The 17,039-nt window shown below is 57.1% G+C and overlaps 1 protein-coding gene across 2 annotated transcripts in view; it reads right to left on the bottom strand.

The window, feature by feature from the left end:
* The window catches only part of JPH3 (junctophilin 3), a 161,698-nt gene that overhangs the window by 41,406 nt on the left and 103,253 nt on the right, over nucleotides 1-17,039 (bottom strand). For both annotated transcript variants that reach the window (XM_067721390.1, XM_067721388.1), the window contains one exon: nucleotides 6,715-7,492. In XM_067721390.1, coding sequence (XP_067577491.1) covers nucleotides 6,715-7,463 — 749 coding nt within the window. In that variant the 5' untranslated portion in view covers nucleotides 7,464-7,492. The remainder of the gene's footprint in view (nucleotides 1-6,714; nucleotides 7,493-17,039) is intronic.

The following is a 17,039-nucleotide window of genomic DNA, read 5'->3' as shown; positions in this document are numbered from 1 at the left end:
CTCACCCCCAGGGAGCCCTCGGGCCGGCCCCCAATGCAGGCATTTCTCAGGACCTAGCAGCCCACTCCCCCACTCTCTCCTGTTCCTTTTTTTTAATGTTGGGAGGGCGGAGCCGGAACAGATGGCTGTCGCCCACCAGAAGGCCTGTCCTGGCACATGGCCGGCCCTCCCCCGGAGGCAGGAAGCCGCAGAGAGCCCAATTCTGCAGGACCTGGAAGCACGGCTGCAGAGCAGGCCGCCGGGTGGGAGCGAGAAGGGGACAGGCATGCCCGCTCCAGAAGGGGGACACCGGGGATACACCCCACCCTCGGCTACGGCCGGGAGCCTATGGGTTTCCTACGGAGCTGCAGCAATTCACCACATACGCAGTGGCTTAGGGCACTGTGCATTTACGCCCTTATAGATCCGGGGTCAGAAGTCCAAAACGAGCCTGTCTTGTGGGCCGAAATCAAGGTGTCGCAGGGCTGGTTCCCTCTGGAGGCTCCAGAGGAGAATCTGTTTCCTGGCCTCTTCCAGAGTCTGGAGGCGCCTGTATCCCTTGGCTCGTGGCCACATCACCGTAACCTCCACTTCCATCATCACAGCTCTGGCTCTGACCTCCTGCCACCCGCTACTAAGGACCCCTGTGACGATGCTGGGCCCCCCACCCAGGTAACCCTGCAGAATCCCTTCATCTCAAGATCCCAATGTAACCGTATCTGCCAGGCCCCCTTTGCCGCAGACGGTCACACACCCACAGGTTCCAGGAATTGTCATCATGGGGATGCTTTGGGGGGCTGTTATCGGCCTACTGCAGGGAGAAACCCCTCGATGACAGAGCAGTCACTCAAGGCCACCCCACCTCCCCCTCCCGGAGCCTTCCCACCCAGCCAAGGTAAACTGCTGCAGCCTTCGGCCAGGCAACGTGGCAGCGGCTTCTACAATCTTTAAATGCACACGTCACTCAGCCATGCCTGCTCTGTGGCATCATGGTGAGAAAGACCCCTGCCAGCAGCTCGGGGGGTGCGGCGCGGAGGACAGGGGCCAGTCTCTGCAGCCTTGTGTGTAAGACTGAGAGATGGGGCGCATCTGAAACATTTGTTAGCAGAATAAGTTGGACCGCGGTGGTACCTCCACACCATGGAATATGATGCAGCTGCTAAGGAAACATACCTGACATGGAAAGCGGTCCCGGATAAAAGTGAGGGGAAAAGAAAAACAAGCTATAAAACAAGTCGAGTACAATTCCATCACCGTAACCGGGAATCATGTAGGTGTGACACACCTACCTGTACATGTGTTGAAAAAACCGTGATTCCCTCTAAGGAGATGGACAGCCCACGGTGCGACACGGTTGCTTGATACCGGTCTGCCTCGTTGCGTTAACATTTTTTACAGGGATATATGACTCTTAACGTTTTAACAAGGAATGATAGGTACGTATTTTAAAACAATAATACACCACTACCCGCCCCCCACTTTCAGATCCTCCGATATTTTGTTTCCTTTAAGATGGAAAGATGCCCCAGTTAGAGAGCCCCAGGCAATCTCCGGGCAATAATCCACCCTCCGGGTCTGGGAGACCCCACAGGGGGTCTTGTGCGCTGTCCCCCTGCACCCAGGGCTCTGGGGACAGCCTGGTGGAGATCCATAACTCAGGGGCAGAGACGCCACAGCAGAAAGTTTAACGCGAACAGGTCGCCCTGAGGCCCAGACAGGTGCCAACGCAGGGCCGGGCATAAAATAAGCGACTGCGCACAGCAACGTTACAGTAAGAAAAAGAATGACATCGTTTTTATTTCTTTTTTTTAAAAACCAAGACAAGACCTTCTTGAAGTCAGCAGAATATCTGCTAATATAAAAGTTAAACTTGTGGACTAAGTTCCCTAAATGGCTGGAACCACGTCTTACTTATCTTTGTATTCAATGCTTCAGGTAGTTCCTGACATTCAGTACATTTATGTGGAATAATTGGGGGGGGAAAAAAAAAGCGACTGGGGATTTGGAAGCCCTTCCCCGTGTAGGCCTCACCCGAGGTTTCATACGCCAAACCCTGCCTGGCCCAGGGGCAGGGCTGTATCTGGACAGCACTTTAAGGAAGCCAGCCAGCACCCCCCTATTCACAGTTAGGGTCCCCAGAATCTGGTGCAGGTCTGAAGGGGCCGAGAACAGGAACAGGGCAGTAGGCAGCGCCCGAGATGTGAGCTCTAGTCCCGCCTGGGCCACTGCCTGGCTCTGAGACCCGGGCGCTGCCTTGCTGGCACGGGGGCCCGGCTCTCAGGCACGCTGCCTGCAGGGTCCACTCTCCCACCATGCTGCCAGGGATGACCTCCGACCTTCAGAAGGGCTGGACTGCCTGGCGTGAGGATTCTGAGCGCAGCCGTCAATTAGCCACGTCTGCCGTGGGTGCGGGAGAGAGGAACGGCTGCCCGCGTGCCAAGAACTGTCATCTTCCACACCTAAACGTCTGGTCAAGGTCCCTCCCAGCTCCCCCCACCGCGATTCTGCTCACTCAGCAAAGCATCACGAGACAGGGGCGTCAGCTGACGGCCGCACGCGGGCCTGGGGCCACGATGCCGTCCACCGCCCCGATCGCCCAGCAGCCTCAACGTGCAGAAGCGGGTGCCCCGGCTGCCCCCACCTCCTGCCCCCGTACCCGGGCCGTCCAGGGCTGCCCGCGCCTCGGGGAGCAAGAGATCCTGGAGCAGCACAGCCGCCCTGCCTGCAGCTGCTCCCCACTCAGCCCCAAGCACAGAGGTCACTCCCGGGAAGCAGAGGTGGCTCCCAGCTCCAGGCTGCGGGTATAGCACCAGAGGGCACCAGGCCAAGAGGCGGGGTGGGGTGGGGGGGGTACACGAACGCCTGTTCTACCATCCAGCCCCTGCCCCTCTGAAAGGGCACGTTCGGGCGCGGACCTGGTACCTGCAGGGTGTCCAGGTGGGACAGCGAGTTGTCACATAATCCCCACAACGCAGGACCCTGGGGCGGTGGATTTCTCTCTCCTCCCCTCCGTGGAGCCAGGGGACCCGCGAGGCGCAGCAGCGCGCCCGGATCAGGACTGGCCCGTGTTTGCGGGAGGGCGGGCCCGGCCCCGAGACAGACTAAACCCACAGGAACTCGCAGTTCTCTCCCGTGAACTTTACCAGCAGACGCTGCCTTGCTGGACCCCGGGGTGGGGGGCGGGGTTGCCTCGTACCCTGGAGAACCTGCGGGCACCGAGAAGCAAGAAGGGACCCTCAGCCCTCTCGGGAGCCTGGCCTGGTGGTCCCCTGCCCCACCGTGGCCAGGGCCACACGTGCAGGACCCAGAACCAAAGGAGGTGGCCGGGGCCCCTGACAACGTGAGGGGGTGGGGCCTGAGCAGTTATTCACTCATTCATTCAAAACGAGCTCCTGCGCAGACACGACGCTGAGAAGTCACAGCTGGGGCACGGCAGGGCCTCTGATGCCGTCTGCCTCGCCCAGACCGACCTGTCTGGCACACCTTCCCCTCAGCCCCGGCTCCCACTTTGACCCTGACGGGGCAGGGACCTCCTCCACCTCCCGCCTTTGCTCACAGGCATGTCTGCGCACACCTCCTCTTCCCTGGGGCCTCCTGGAGATCCAAGAGCGGCAGGCCTGCCCGACCAGCATCCCGGGAGCTCCTCAGGAATGCAGGTTCTCAGGCCCCACCCAGATCTGCTAAGGCAGAAGCTCTGGGGGTGGGGCCCGGCCATCTGCATGTTATACACCTCCTGAGGGTGCCGAGGGCACCTGAGAATCACCTGGAGAGCTTTCGAAGGGCTCTGAAGCCCAGGTGGCAGCCCCAGCAAGGAGCTCAGCATCTCGGGGGTGGGCCGCCTGTGCGTCTGCCCCCAGGTGATCCCAGCGCACACCGGGGGCAGGGATGCTGGAAACCATGCTGGGAACCCATCTCAGTGGCGGGGCCAGGGCCCAGCCCTTAGAAGCTACAGGTGCGGTCCGCCCTGAAACGGACGTAACGGGACCCCCTCTCAGACCCCGAGCTCCGTGCCACCGCCGTTTCCCAGGAAAGCCTGCGCCCCTGTCCTCACTGCAGGCGCCCTCCAGGGAAGGTCCCAGGCATCACGACGAGGACACACCAAACCGCTTCTCACTGACGCGGCTTAGCGACCGAGCCCGGCTGGGGCCCGAGGACGCAGCTCCCCGCGCCTGGCCAGAACCTGGCTGTGACAGTGACCGCAGCCCGACCGGGCCCAGCCGCCCCACAGCCCCAGGCGGCTGCCGTGGCCACTGTCACACTGCGGTGGCGGGTGGGCACCGACCCGCCCGCATCCGCTGGCTTCACTCTCCAGGACAGCCGCCGCTGGTCCTTCTCCTCCTTTTCTCTTCTTTCTTTTTTTTCAAATCTAAGCTCATCGAGAAACACGGCAAGTGCAGCTCCCACCACAGCCTGGGATGGAGGCTCGTCCTCAATCCTGTCGTGGTGACCGAGGACACTGTCCCCTCCCACCTCCGAGAGGTGACCCCGGGCACCACAGAGCCACAAGGCTGAGATCACACCACGGGTGGCATTCACACCCACCTCCCCACAAGGCCTGGGGCGGGAGGGGAGGGGCCAGCCCAGCTCAGGGGACGCCTGGGAGGCTGACAGCGGCGCACGCCAGGCCCCACACACGCTGAGGGCACCGCATGTCGCTCCATCCCATCCTTCCGCAAGGAACCTGTGGCCCAGAGAGAGCGAGCACCTCCCCCGGGCTGCTCAGCAGTGATGGGCCCAGGCTGGACGTCTCAGCGAGCCAGCACCCGATACACGGAGCCGTTGTCAGGGAAGTTCCCAGGCCTCTGCGGCAGGCGGGCAGCCGCCGCTCTCATCTCACAGGTGAGAGGTGGGAAGCCTGTCCCAGGTGGGGCTCCTTAGGGAGCTGGCTCTGAGCTCCACCCACACCACCACCACCTCCACGGACTCCTTCGTGAAGACCAGCCCCCCGCAGTTTCCGTGGGAGGTGTCAGAAAACACCTCCCACAGATATGTGCTCTGTCCCCAGTCTCAAGAAATTCGCCCGGGTGTCGGACTTTAAAGTCAGTTCCGGGGAACACTGTCCATGAAATCCTAGTTCTGCCTCACAGGCACCTCAATGTCTGACGACACTGTCCCCCTGCCCTGGAAAGTGCCTTGGGTCCACTGAGGTCAATGAGGCAACCAAACACAAAGATGACCAACAGACGAACTACTGGAAGGAAGGAAATACGCCAAGCGCCAGCTGGAGTCTCTGGGTGACGCGTGAGACCCGCCCTGCGGCTGCGGCTCCCTGCCTTTTCCATACCGAGCAAGTGTTACATGTATAATGGAAAAAGTAACTATGGAACCAAATTTGATCTTAAAATACCAGATGAGCGGTCATAAATGCTGCTTCTGTTCATGCGGCCTGAACACTTCTGGGGGAGTAGGAAGGGTGAACAGAGCGGTGCGGGACCCCGACATTCAAGGTAGTAATTCCATCTCCCCTTCAGCTTCTTGGAATGGGTTTCATTTCCAAGACCTCAGATAGTCTGCCAACAACCGACAGCCACCTTTTCTGTTCTTTCAGTGTGGATCAAAGGTCACTGGAGACCAGAACCGAACGAGCTTAAGTTTTATTAGTGACAAGGCTGGGAAGGCCTGAACTGTAACTGAGCTGGGCGTCTCCCTGGAATAACTCCAGGCCTGCCCCTTGCCGGGAATACAGAATCATCCAGGAAGACTCAGCGTCTGTCCTCCTGAACACCTCCTGCCCGGGCAGCCTAAGGCATTTAGAGCAACACCAGATCCCCGTCCCAGGCCCCACGACTCTCAGCGCGGACCCGAGGGCCTTACCTGGACCCAGGAAAGGGGACGGCGGTGGGAAGCTCTCGATGAACTCAAGTTAGGAACTGTTTCCTTAGAACCCAGGAGCATGGCCACCTGGGGGCCTTGGCTTGCAATAGGGCAGCTTCCTTCAAGCTGTGGCTGGAGGTTCCTGCTGCCCACAGCCGAGGGGGGCAGACCCAGGCTCACACACTCACCTCTGTGCTTCCCAGGGGGACCCAGGGCCCCTTCTTCCAGCTCTGAAGCCCCCACCCCTGTACCAACACCAAAGACACCTCAACATCCAACACGGAGCCAATGTCAGCTCTGGGGCCACTGCTTAGGGCCTGGTGGCCCCGCTGAACCCTAAATGCAGTGAGTCCTGCATCCCATTCAGAACAGCTATTGGCCTACAGCGCCAAGCCTCAAGTGAGCCCCAGGCCAGTGCCCACAGCCCGTCTGTCCAGCTGGTGCCGAATCCAGGGCCCATGGGGAATCGGGGAATCTGGGCCTCGGGCTGGGGTGGCCGGGACAGCTGCCACCCTGCTCCCACGTCCCTGCAGCAGTGGGCACTCCGTGCCCACCTGGGAGTGCGGCCGCGGAGGCAGCACATGTTTCTCTCAGCCCGCAGCCGTCCTATGCATGTTACCAAGCAGAACGGCCACCATCTTTATCCATCAATGTTTTACATTAAACACCAGCATATAGAACAAGTAAAAGAGAGGAAGGGAGGTCTGCTCCCTTTGAGGGGAGGCTGTAAGACCCAGAACCCCCTCAGATCAACCATTTCCTTGCTGCACCTCTGGGACCCTCTGAGGAACCCCAGGGCTCCGCAGGGCACAGTTTGAGAAACACCAGTGTAGCCCTCAACCCGGGCAGCACAACCAAGCAAACCAGGCCCCGTGACGCAGAACCGCCCCGCGCCTCCCCGCGCCGCCCCCGCCCTCCTACCTGGAGGCCGCGATCTCCGCCTTCTGCTTGGCGATGGTGGCCGCCCGCTCGGCCGCCTCCACGGCCCGGTCCACCTTCTCGCGGATCTTGCTGGCACGCAGCGGGATGAGGTTCTTGCGCTTGCCGCTCACGAGGATGTTCTGCTTGTACTTGCCCTCCTCCTTGGTGCCGTCGGGGAAGGTCATGCAGCCGTAGCCGTGCCGCCGGTTGCCAGCCCACTCGCCCTCGTACTTGAGCCCGTCCGAGCGCTGGCTCACGCCGAAGCCCGAGCGCTTGTCGCTCTTCCACTCGCCCACGTACGTCTCGGTGGTGGTGGCGTCGGTGTCGTCCTCGATGGCCGACAGCTCGGCCTCGCCCTCGCCCAGGCTGATGGTGGAGTGGATGTCGCTGGCCGTGGAGCTGACGGTGCTCATGCCGGCCTCGCTGCGGAAGGAGCTCTGCTTGCTGCGCTGGCTGGCCAGGCTGCTCTTGGACTCCGACTTGCGTAGCTTCAGCCCGCTCAGCAGCGAGCGCCGGAACAGCCCCTTCTTCTTGCTCTTGAGGATCTCAGAGTCGCTGTGCACCACGAGCACGAAGCCCCCCCGGGACACGGCTGGGCTACTGGCCACGGCGGGGCAGGCGTCGGGGTGCAGCGCAGCGCCGTTGGTGTGCTCGCTGCGCAGGGAGTTGATGGAGGTCCTCAGGGGCGAGCGGATGACTGCTGCCATGCCGTAGGGGACGCTCTGCCGCACGCCATAGCCCTGACGCATGCCGCCGACCCACTGGCCCTGGTAGGTCCCTGCGGAGACACAGGAGAGGGTGAGCTTGAGTGCGGGCGGGCAACGCAGCCGCCACGGTCTGCCCGGTCTTGGGGCAACTCGGCGAGGTTTACATCGAGGTAGACAGACCGTCAGACCACAGGTGATTTTATGATTCCTGCCACTGGCAGTGTGTTTAAAGACCCTTCCCTCCTGCTTCCCACGGGTGGATTTTGTTCTCTCTCTCTTAGAGGTCGCGGACGGCGATGGCAGGAGTAAGAGGCTGAGGCAGTCAGGAGTGACCTGCAGGGCTCCCCAGGCCACGTGGGCAGAAGGCCCAACCTGGGAAGACACGCAGCGGGGGTGGAAGAGAAGAAGGAAGAAACACATCCTGGGTGAGCAGCTCCAAACAGGGCTCATGGGGCCCATAAGGGGCAGCTACAAGGACACAGATCCAGGCTACAAATTGGCTACTGATGAGGCTGCCTTGGAAGATAGTGAGATCCCCATTGCTGGAGGCATCCAAGAAGAGTTGGGAAGACCACTCAGCAAGGACACCTTAAGGCATGAAAACTGGCAGGCCTGATATCTCCAAAAGAGTCAACATTGCACACCCATGTGCGCAGCAGCATTATTCACAATAGCCAAAGACAATGTGGTCCATCCAAACAATGGAACATTATTCAGCCTTCAAAAGGACGGGCAGTTCCGCCATTTGCTACAATGTGGACGAACCTTGAGGACACTCTGCTAGGTGAGATAAACCAGGCACAAAAGGACACACACTATTTGATTTCACTTACATGAGATACCTAGGAGTCAAACTCAGAGACACGGAAAGTAGATGGTGGGGATGGGGCGGGGGGAGGGGAGCAGGGAATTATTGCTTAATGGGTAGAGAGTTTCTGTCTGCAGTGACGCGAAAGTCTTGAAAATAGATAGAGGTGATGGTTGTACGACATTCTGAGCATGACTAATGCCACTGAACTGTGCACCGAAAAATGGTTCAAGTGGCAAGTTTTATGTTATCTATGTATCTTTTTTAAAAAAATAAAATTTATTTATTTTATTTTATTTTTGGCTGCATTGGGTCTTCATTGCTGCACGCGGGCTTTCTCTAGTTGTGGCGAGCGGGGGTCACTCTTTGTTGCGGTGCGCGGGCTTCTCACTCCGGTGGCTTCTCTTGTTGCGGAGCACGGGCTCTAGGCGCACGGGCTTCAGTAGCTGTGCCACGCGGGCTCAGTAGTTGTGGTGCACGGGCTTAGCTGCTCCGCGGTATGTGGGATCCTCCCAGACCAGGGCTCAAACCCGTGTCCCCTGAGTTGGCAGGCGGATTCTTAACCACTGCGCCAGCGGGAAGCCCAGTTATCTATGTATTTTACATAATAAAATAAACTCAGCAGCACTGGGCCCATATTCTTGCTCTACTTATAGGCTGTGTGACTCCCATGGGATGGGTCTAAATTTCTCCTGCCATAGGTAGTTATGCAAATTAAATGACACTCCACAGGGTGCGGCTCCCCACCCTCTTCCCTCCTCCCCCCCCACCCCTCGCCCCACCCCACACCTTTCCTTTTCTCAGGTTGCAGCTGCCCACGCTGGGGCAGAGACCCAGGGCTTGCACCTGGGGTTGTGAGAAGGAACCTAGACTAGCCTCTTGGTCCTGGACGGCCCCTCCCCTGCCTGGGGTGGGTGGCCTGCGGGAAGCTGGCCCTTTAAGGCCAGACCCGTCTGCCTGGACAGCGGTCTCCCTGTGGCCAGTGCAAGCTGGGCGTAGGCTGCTGTTGCAGCGACCTCTCACCCCCAGCTTACTGCCACTCCCACTTGTGGGTTGGCGACAGGTCTGTCAGATAAAACACAGGACGCCCAGTTCAATCTGAATTTCACATGAACAAGTAATTTTTAGAGACATATTACATGGGACATACTTATACTAGAAATGATCTGACTGACGATCTGAAATTCAAGTTTAACTGGTGTCCCTTGTTTATTTGCTGAATGAATCCGGATGCCCCAGCTGGGACCTCCCAAGATGTCACCCTGGGTTTCACTGGTGCCCCCCCGACCAAAGCTAAGGATGCTCCTTCATGAAGAGACTCAGCCCACCGCCCTGCCAGCACCCCTGCATCCCTTCAAGGCAGGCTGGGCTTTCAGCTAAGGACGCACAGGAGCTCCACAGACAGCCTTGTGGAGGCCGTGGATATGGGGGCACGGGGAGGATTCAGGAGTGGAGCAGACACGGGGTCAAATCCAAGCTCCACTCTTTCTGGATCTGTGCCCTTGGGAATGTCTGCTTTAACTCTCTGTGCCTCGGTTTCCTCATTTGTAAAATGGGGACGGTGGCTGTGCTGCTTAAACGCGGTAATCCATGTAATCCGTGTAAAGTGCTGGGAGGTCGTTAATGCTCAGTTAACGGTAACTAATATTCATCATCATCATCAAAACCTTAGGGATAGGACTTCCCTGGTGGTGCAGTGGTTAAGAATCCGCGTGCCAATGCGGGGGACACGGGTTCGAGCCCTGGTCTGGGAAGATCTCACATGCCGCGGAGCAACTAATCCCGTGTGCCACAACTACTGAGCCTGTGCTCTAGAGCCCGCGAGCCACAACTACTGAGCCTGCATGCCACAACTACTGAAGCCCGCACGTGTAGAGCCCGTGCTCCACAACAAGAGAAGCCACCACAACGAGAAGCCCATGCACCACAACGAAGAGTAGCCCCCGCTCGCCACAACTAGAGAAAGCCTGTGCGCAGCAACGAAGACCCAACACAGCCAAAAATAAATAAGTAATTTTAAAAAACAACAACAACAAACAACCCTTAGGGGTGAACAGCATTTTACCTCCCAGATGAGGAAACTGAGGCTCAGAGAGGGGCCAGGCAGCCAAAGCGGAGGGATTCAAACCCAGGGCTCGCGGTCGTACCCGCGTTCTGCACCCAGTGAGCTCCTGCCCACCTCGTCCTGAGGGTGCCAGACTGGGAGCAACAGCTGGCATCCTGCGCGGTGCGGCGGACCCCACCCCTGAGAAAATGAGTGCCCACGTTCCCTCCCTCAGATAAAGGGGTGATAACGGGGAGGTGTTGGGAAGCGGGCCGCCCTGCCCCATCACGGAATCCACCCCACGTCTCTACAGGCTGGACAGCATCGTTCCCACCTTCCAGACGTGAACGCACAGTCTAACATAAACAGAGACAAAGGCAAACACCAGCTTTCTCTGAGAGACGAGCAGGCAGCACAAGGGTCCCACGTGGGCGCTGGAGCCTCCCTCCCACTCCGAGCTCCCGGGTCCTGCCACCCTGGCCTTCCACAAGCCTCGACACTGCGCCCCTGCAGACCTGAGTGACCAGAACCAACCACGGCCTCCGAGTCTGTTTCCACATCAGCGAAAAGAACTGCTCGGCATATTACTCCTCAATTCCGTGACTCCAGGGGTCCCCGAACAGATTAGCAGAGGCTGGAGAGGGTCAGAAATGTGCACGCAGGGTGCGGCCAGACAAGAGCGAATGGTGAGGAAAAGGGAGCTAATAGCTACCCAGCCAGCCTTTGCTCTAAAATACATACACACTCCAGGTCCTCAACAGATAGATCCGTGGGGACAGAAAGCAGGCCGGCGGCTGCCAGGGGCTGGGGCAGGGGGAACAGGAGTGATGCTAACGGGGTCGGGGTTTCCTTTTGGGGTGACGAAGATGACGGCCTGGAATTAGAGCAAGTGGTGGGTGCACAACGTTGTGAACGTGCCATATCCCACTGAACTGTTCACTTGAAAACGGTGAGTTGTGCGTTACGTGAAATTTCAGGTCACTTGAAAAAGACAAGATGGTTAATGACTGGTACACAAAAATGAACGGAAGCAGTGAGAAATATATAATTTCAAATCCCAAAGCAAGATAGAAGATGAGCTGGACCCGTTCTAGGCGCTTTGAGAGTAGAGTGAGGGACACGGGGCTTTGAAACAAACTCCTGAGGCCAACGGGGCCCTGCTGGACCCGCCTGCCGGGCGGTTCCGGAGCCTCGGGAGAGGAGAGCCAGAAGTAAGGAGCCCTGAGTCCAGAGCTGGGCCCTTCCGCCCACCCACGACCGGGGGGACCTCACTCCACCTCTCAGATCTCAGTTTATTCACCTGTGAAATGGGAGTGATAACTGTACCCACCCCCCAGGCACACACAGCAGTGGGCATGGCCTCCTGCACGTGGCGTGACCCCCCAGGCACACACAGCAGTGGGCATGGCCTCCTGCATACGGCGTGACCCCCCAGGCACACACAGCAGTGGGCATGGCCTCCTGCACGTGGCGTGACCCCCCAGGCACACACAGCAGTGGGCATGGCCTCCTGCATACGGCGTGACCCCCCAGGCACACACAGCAGTGGGCATGGCCTCCTGCACGTGGCGTGACCCCCCAGGCACACACAGCAGTGGGCATGGCCTCCTGCACATGGCGTGACAGGGCAGCTGAGCTGGCCTTGCAGCTTGCAGTTTTTATCGTATTTGCGGTTCTGCTCCCGGTCGGAACACACCTCTGATTTTAGAGCTGAAGTCGGTAAGAATCATGGACGTTGCTATTACAGAAATACGCTCCAGATCAGCTCTGCTGCGACCTGCCGGGGTAGCTGGGCCCCGCCGCTTGAGAGCAAAGGCTGGCGCAGAGCAGGAGAGAGAACGCGGGCCCTCAGCGAGGAGACAGCTTCTCCCAAAGGGAGGCTCTGGGCCGGCCTCCACTGGGCCAGAGTCTTTTCTCCTCCCCCTCTTGCTTTCTTGTTTGGGGCCACCAGACAAAAGGTTGAATTCAAGGCCCTGATTCCCCATGGTGGTTCCATTGAATCCGGCTGGTTATTTGCAAAAGACTAAATCCACTGTTTTGTTTTATACCCCAAGCAGATTGTATGTGGAAAGACAGAAGCCAGCCTTGCGCAAAGAGAAGACTACGCACGGCCCGACAGGGCACCACCCTTGCGGTGCTGTGGGGTCTGTCTGGGCCGGTGCAGCCCCCAGGGCAGGGGCAACTTCCTGCCTGCACTCTGCACTCCGCCGACCCCGGGCCCCGCAGCCGTGGCTGCCCCTCTCAGGGAGGCACCCAGATGCGGACAGATCGTCAAGGGGACACCCCTGCTTCTTTCCAGGTAAGCTTGGGAGGGCAGGGTTGCACGCAGGTGACCCTCTCAGGGACTCTGCCACTTCCACTGCCACCTCACGTGCCCATCGCCATGAAGATGAGGGACGACCCCTCTGTCCCCATCACCCGGAACCCAGAATCAGGAGTTCTGAGTGGGCCTTAGGGAGGCCCAACCTCCCTAAACATGGCCTGTAAGATGCCAACTTGAGTGACCCAGGCTCGTAGGGAAGAGCAAATGAGATGTGACCACCGGCGGGTCTCAGGCTTGGGTGGTGGCAGTGTCCCTGATCGCAGGGCGAGTTAACACCCCCCGAACTCCTGACCCAGCCGGGTGGGCATGGCCAGAGCCTCTGCATTCCTGACAAGCTCCCCGGTGAAGCCAACACGGTGCTCGGGGACCCACTCTGAGCGCCACCGAGACCATCGCTCCAGGCACACTGCGGGCACCGGCGCTGTCTGTCTTAGGACACCACCGGGTCCAAGTCCGAAAGCCGAGTCCACCCCGCGCCCTCAGCCAGCAGAGATCTGGGCCTCGACCCCTGCAGCCGGCATCCTGGGCAGTGTGGGCAGTTGGCTCTAGCCAAGTCACTCGTGCCTCCCCAGGGCCCCGCACGCCTCTCGCACGCTTTTATTTTCTTCCTCTGAAGCCCCCGCCTGCCCGCTGAAGTTATCCCAACGCGTTCACCACAGAGCCCAGGGGACCAGCCTGGGGACAACGCAGCCTCTGCCATACGTCCAGGAGAGGGCCAGGTCAGTGTGGCCAGATGCGGTGACCTCCAGAGGCCAAGCCCTGGACGGGGGAGCTCTTCCTGGGAGCGGCTTGGAGCCCGCAGCAGACGGGGGCTCAGGCCTGGAGGTGGCTGAACCACCCCTTCTCCTGGTTGGCCCTACACGGCGCTCACACACCCAGGTGCCGATGCCACGGCCCAAGCCTTCCCGTCCAGAAACCTCCCATCCAACTGGACTGACCTGGCTTGGCCTGGGGGCACAGATGACTAGACCCTGGCCAGACTCTGCCCCTGGCCAGCATGTTCTCCCCCTGGGTCGCTGGGACCCTGACAAGGTGATGCCATTGGACTCCTAGGAGGGAGGAGGTGAAGGTCACATGACTACTACCTGCCCAAAGATGCAGAGAAAGAAACGAGACAGGGGCTGTGGACAGAAGCAGCTGGGCCTCTTCCCTCTGAGCAAGGAGAAGGGGCTGCTCCTCGGCCCTGGCACCCGATACACCCCTCCCTCCTTCCCTGAACCCATGTGTCACTTGACGGCTCCTTCTGGGCATGTATGTGCCCATATGAACTGAAAGCAGGGTCTCAAGAAGATACGTGTACACCCACGTTCACAGCAGCATTACTCAAAATAGCCAAGACGTGGAAGCAACCCAAGTGCCCATCAAAAGATGATGGATAAACCAAATGCAGTTCATCCACACAATGGAATATTACTCAGCCTTAACAAGGAGGAGGGGGCTTCCCTGGTGGCGCAGTGGTTAAGAATCCACCTGCCAACGCAGGGGACACGGGTTCGAGCCCTGGTCCGGGAAGATCCCACATGCCACGGAGTGGCTAAGCCCGTGTGCCACAACTACGGAGCCTGCGCTCTAGAGCCCACGAGCCACAGCTACTGAGCCCGCGAGCCACAACTACTGAAACCTGTGCACCACAACTACTGAAGCCTGCACGCCTAGAGCCTGCGCTCTGCAACAAAAGAAGCCACCTCAATGAGAAGCCCGCACGCCACAACGAAGAGTAGCCCCCACTCGCCGCAACTAGAGAGAGCCTGCAGGCAGCAACGAAGACCCAATGCAACCAAAAATAAAAATAAATAAAAATTTAAAAATAAAAAAGGGAGGAGATTCTGACACAGGCTACAACCTGGATGAAACTTGAAGACCTTATGCTAAGTGAGATTAAGTCAGTCATAAAGCGATAGATACTGTATGATTCTACATTTGAGATTCTTAGAGTAGTTAAAAATCGGACAGAAAGCACAGTGGTGGGTGCTGGGGGGCAGGGCGGTTATTGTTTAACGGGTGTGGAGAGGTACAGTTTTACAAGATGAAAGCTTTCTGGAGGTGGATGGTGGTGATGGTGGTGGCACAACATTATAAACATATTGAATATCAGTCAGCCACATACTTAAGAACAGTGAATATAATAAGGTTTTTTTTGTTTGCTTTGTTTCTGCGGTACGCGGGCCTCTCACTGTTGTGGCCTCTCCCGTTGCGGAGCACAGGCTCCGGACGCGCAGGCTCAGCGGCCATGGCTCACGGGCCCAGCCGCTCCACGGCAGGTGGGATCCTCCCGGACCGGGGCACGAACCCGTGTCCCCTGCATCAGCAGGCGGGCTCTCAACCACTGCGCCACCAGGGAAGCCCCAATAAGTTTTATGTTACGTGTATTTTACCATATTTTAAAAAATGAGACCATGGCGGGGGGAAGGGGCGGGCTTAATCCAGTATGACTGGTGTTCCTGTAAGTGACGCCAGGAGTGCACTCAGAGGGACAGCTATGTGCAGAAGAAGCAAGAGGGTGGCCGTCTGCAAGCCAAGGAGAGAGGCCTCAGAAGAGCCCGAACGAACCCAGCCTCCAGAGCTGCTAGAGAATAAGTAGCTGCTGGTTAAGCCCCCCGTCTGTGACATTCTGTTACGGCAGCCCTAGCAAACTAATACAGGATTCTCAGTCTCCAGCCAGGCGACCTACAAACTATATAAATAAGAACTAAAAGTTAGGAGAAATCTAGAGAAAAGATAGAAAGCCAGGTGCCAAGAACATATCAATCGTGAATTAAAAAGAGAGACTTCTCCCCTCCTGCGTGACACAGGAAGTTTCTGCGTGAACCAGGAAACCATGCCCCAGGGGACCCAGGCAGGTGAGGAGCATGGGGGGAGGCATGGGACCAGACCCGGGACTATTAGGAGGAAGTCTTCACTCTGAACAGAGACCCTGCCCGCTTCCCCGGCCCACCCAGGTGCTGGCGGCTGGAATTCCTACACCCAGGCAGGGTGGGGAGAATTTCTCTGGAGAAACGGGATCAGGCCAGCAGTGAAGCCTGCACAGAGCTTTCAGTCAGCTTTCTGGTACCTTACTGCAATAAGTGAACAGCCCAGGGTCATCAGACACTTGGAGAAAGCCTCCAAGAGGAAAGAGACCAAAACATACAAGTAAATGCGGAAAAAATTGGAGGGAATCATGAAAAATGCAGGGTGTGGAAGACATAGATACCAAACATTAAATCCTCATAGAGATAAGGTACTGTATCCTCAAAATGAGAATCAAAGGCAATAAAAAAGGAAAAAGAAAAAAGAAACAGAGAAAAAGAGCTCCTGGAAGTTAAAAATGTGATGGCTAAAATAAAAATTTTGATAAGTGAGTTGGAAGATAAATCCAAGGAAACCTTTCAGAAACTAGAACAAAAAGAGGTGGGCAAAGTAGTGAGAAATAGTGAGAAGAAAATTAGAGTCATTCATGAGTCATCCAGAGGGCCCCAAATCTATAAATTAGGAGTTCCAGAAAGCAAGGAAGGAAAATTACCAAAGATGTAAGACGGGAAAGCGTCCCAGAATTGGAGGATGTGAGCGTCCAGGCTGAAGGGGCTCACAGACACCCTGCACAACGGAGGAAAGATTCTCATACAAAGTCATGAGAAACTTCAGAACCTCAGTGAGCAAAGATCCCAAATGCTTCCAGAGAAGACAGACTTCACACGAAGGACTGAGGGTCAGCAGGGCATGAGACCTCTTGACAGCAACACCGAGACCTAGACCTCAGCGGGAAATGGCCCCCACCCAAATTCTGAACAAAAATGATTTTCAATCTAGAATGACATATACAACCAACTTATCAACTCATTAAGCCACAAAAACTATCTATCTTCCATGCATCCTTTCTCAGGAAGCTACTGCAGGATGTACTCCACCAAAATGAGGGAGAAAATCACAGAAGAGGAAAGACATGGGGGGGGGCGTGGTTGTCCAACGAACATGAGGTGGCGAAGGGAATTTCCAGGAGCAATTTTATATATGTTTACACAAAAATACCACGGATTTGAACTGTGAGGGTCCGCTTATACATGGATTTTTTCCGTAGTAAAGACTACAGTACTACATGACTCATGGTTGAATCCACAGATGTATCCACAGATACAGCAGAACCACACATACTCAGGGCTGACTATCAATTACACGTGGATTTTCAAACGTGTGGAGGGTCGGAGCCCCTAATCCCAACACCGATCAAGGGTCAACTGTATATATCTTCCAGCAAACACTGAAGGAAAATATATAAATCTAAAAAATGTGCATATACTGTATATAGAGAGAGAGAATCTGGTGGATGTTTCATGCAAAACGCAGCACTGAGAGATATTTTTCTGAGCATTTGGAAGTTGGGCAACAAATTAACCACTGTTTTAAAGAAAACTACGTATTTGAAAAAATGAGGCGATTACTAACTCAAGCTGCACGTGAAAAGTA

The sequence above is a fragment of the Pseudorca crassidens genome, chromosome 20, assembly GCF_039906515.1.
Source record: "Pseudorca crassidens isolate mPseCra1 chromosome 20, mPseCra1.hap1, whole genome shotgun sequence".
NCBI lineage: Eukaryota > Metazoa > Chordata > Mammalia > Artiodactyla > Delphinidae > Pseudorca > Pseudorca crassidens.
The sequence above is the reverse complement of the archived record's forward strand: the minus strand, read 5'-3'. Positions and strand labels throughout refer to the sequence as shown.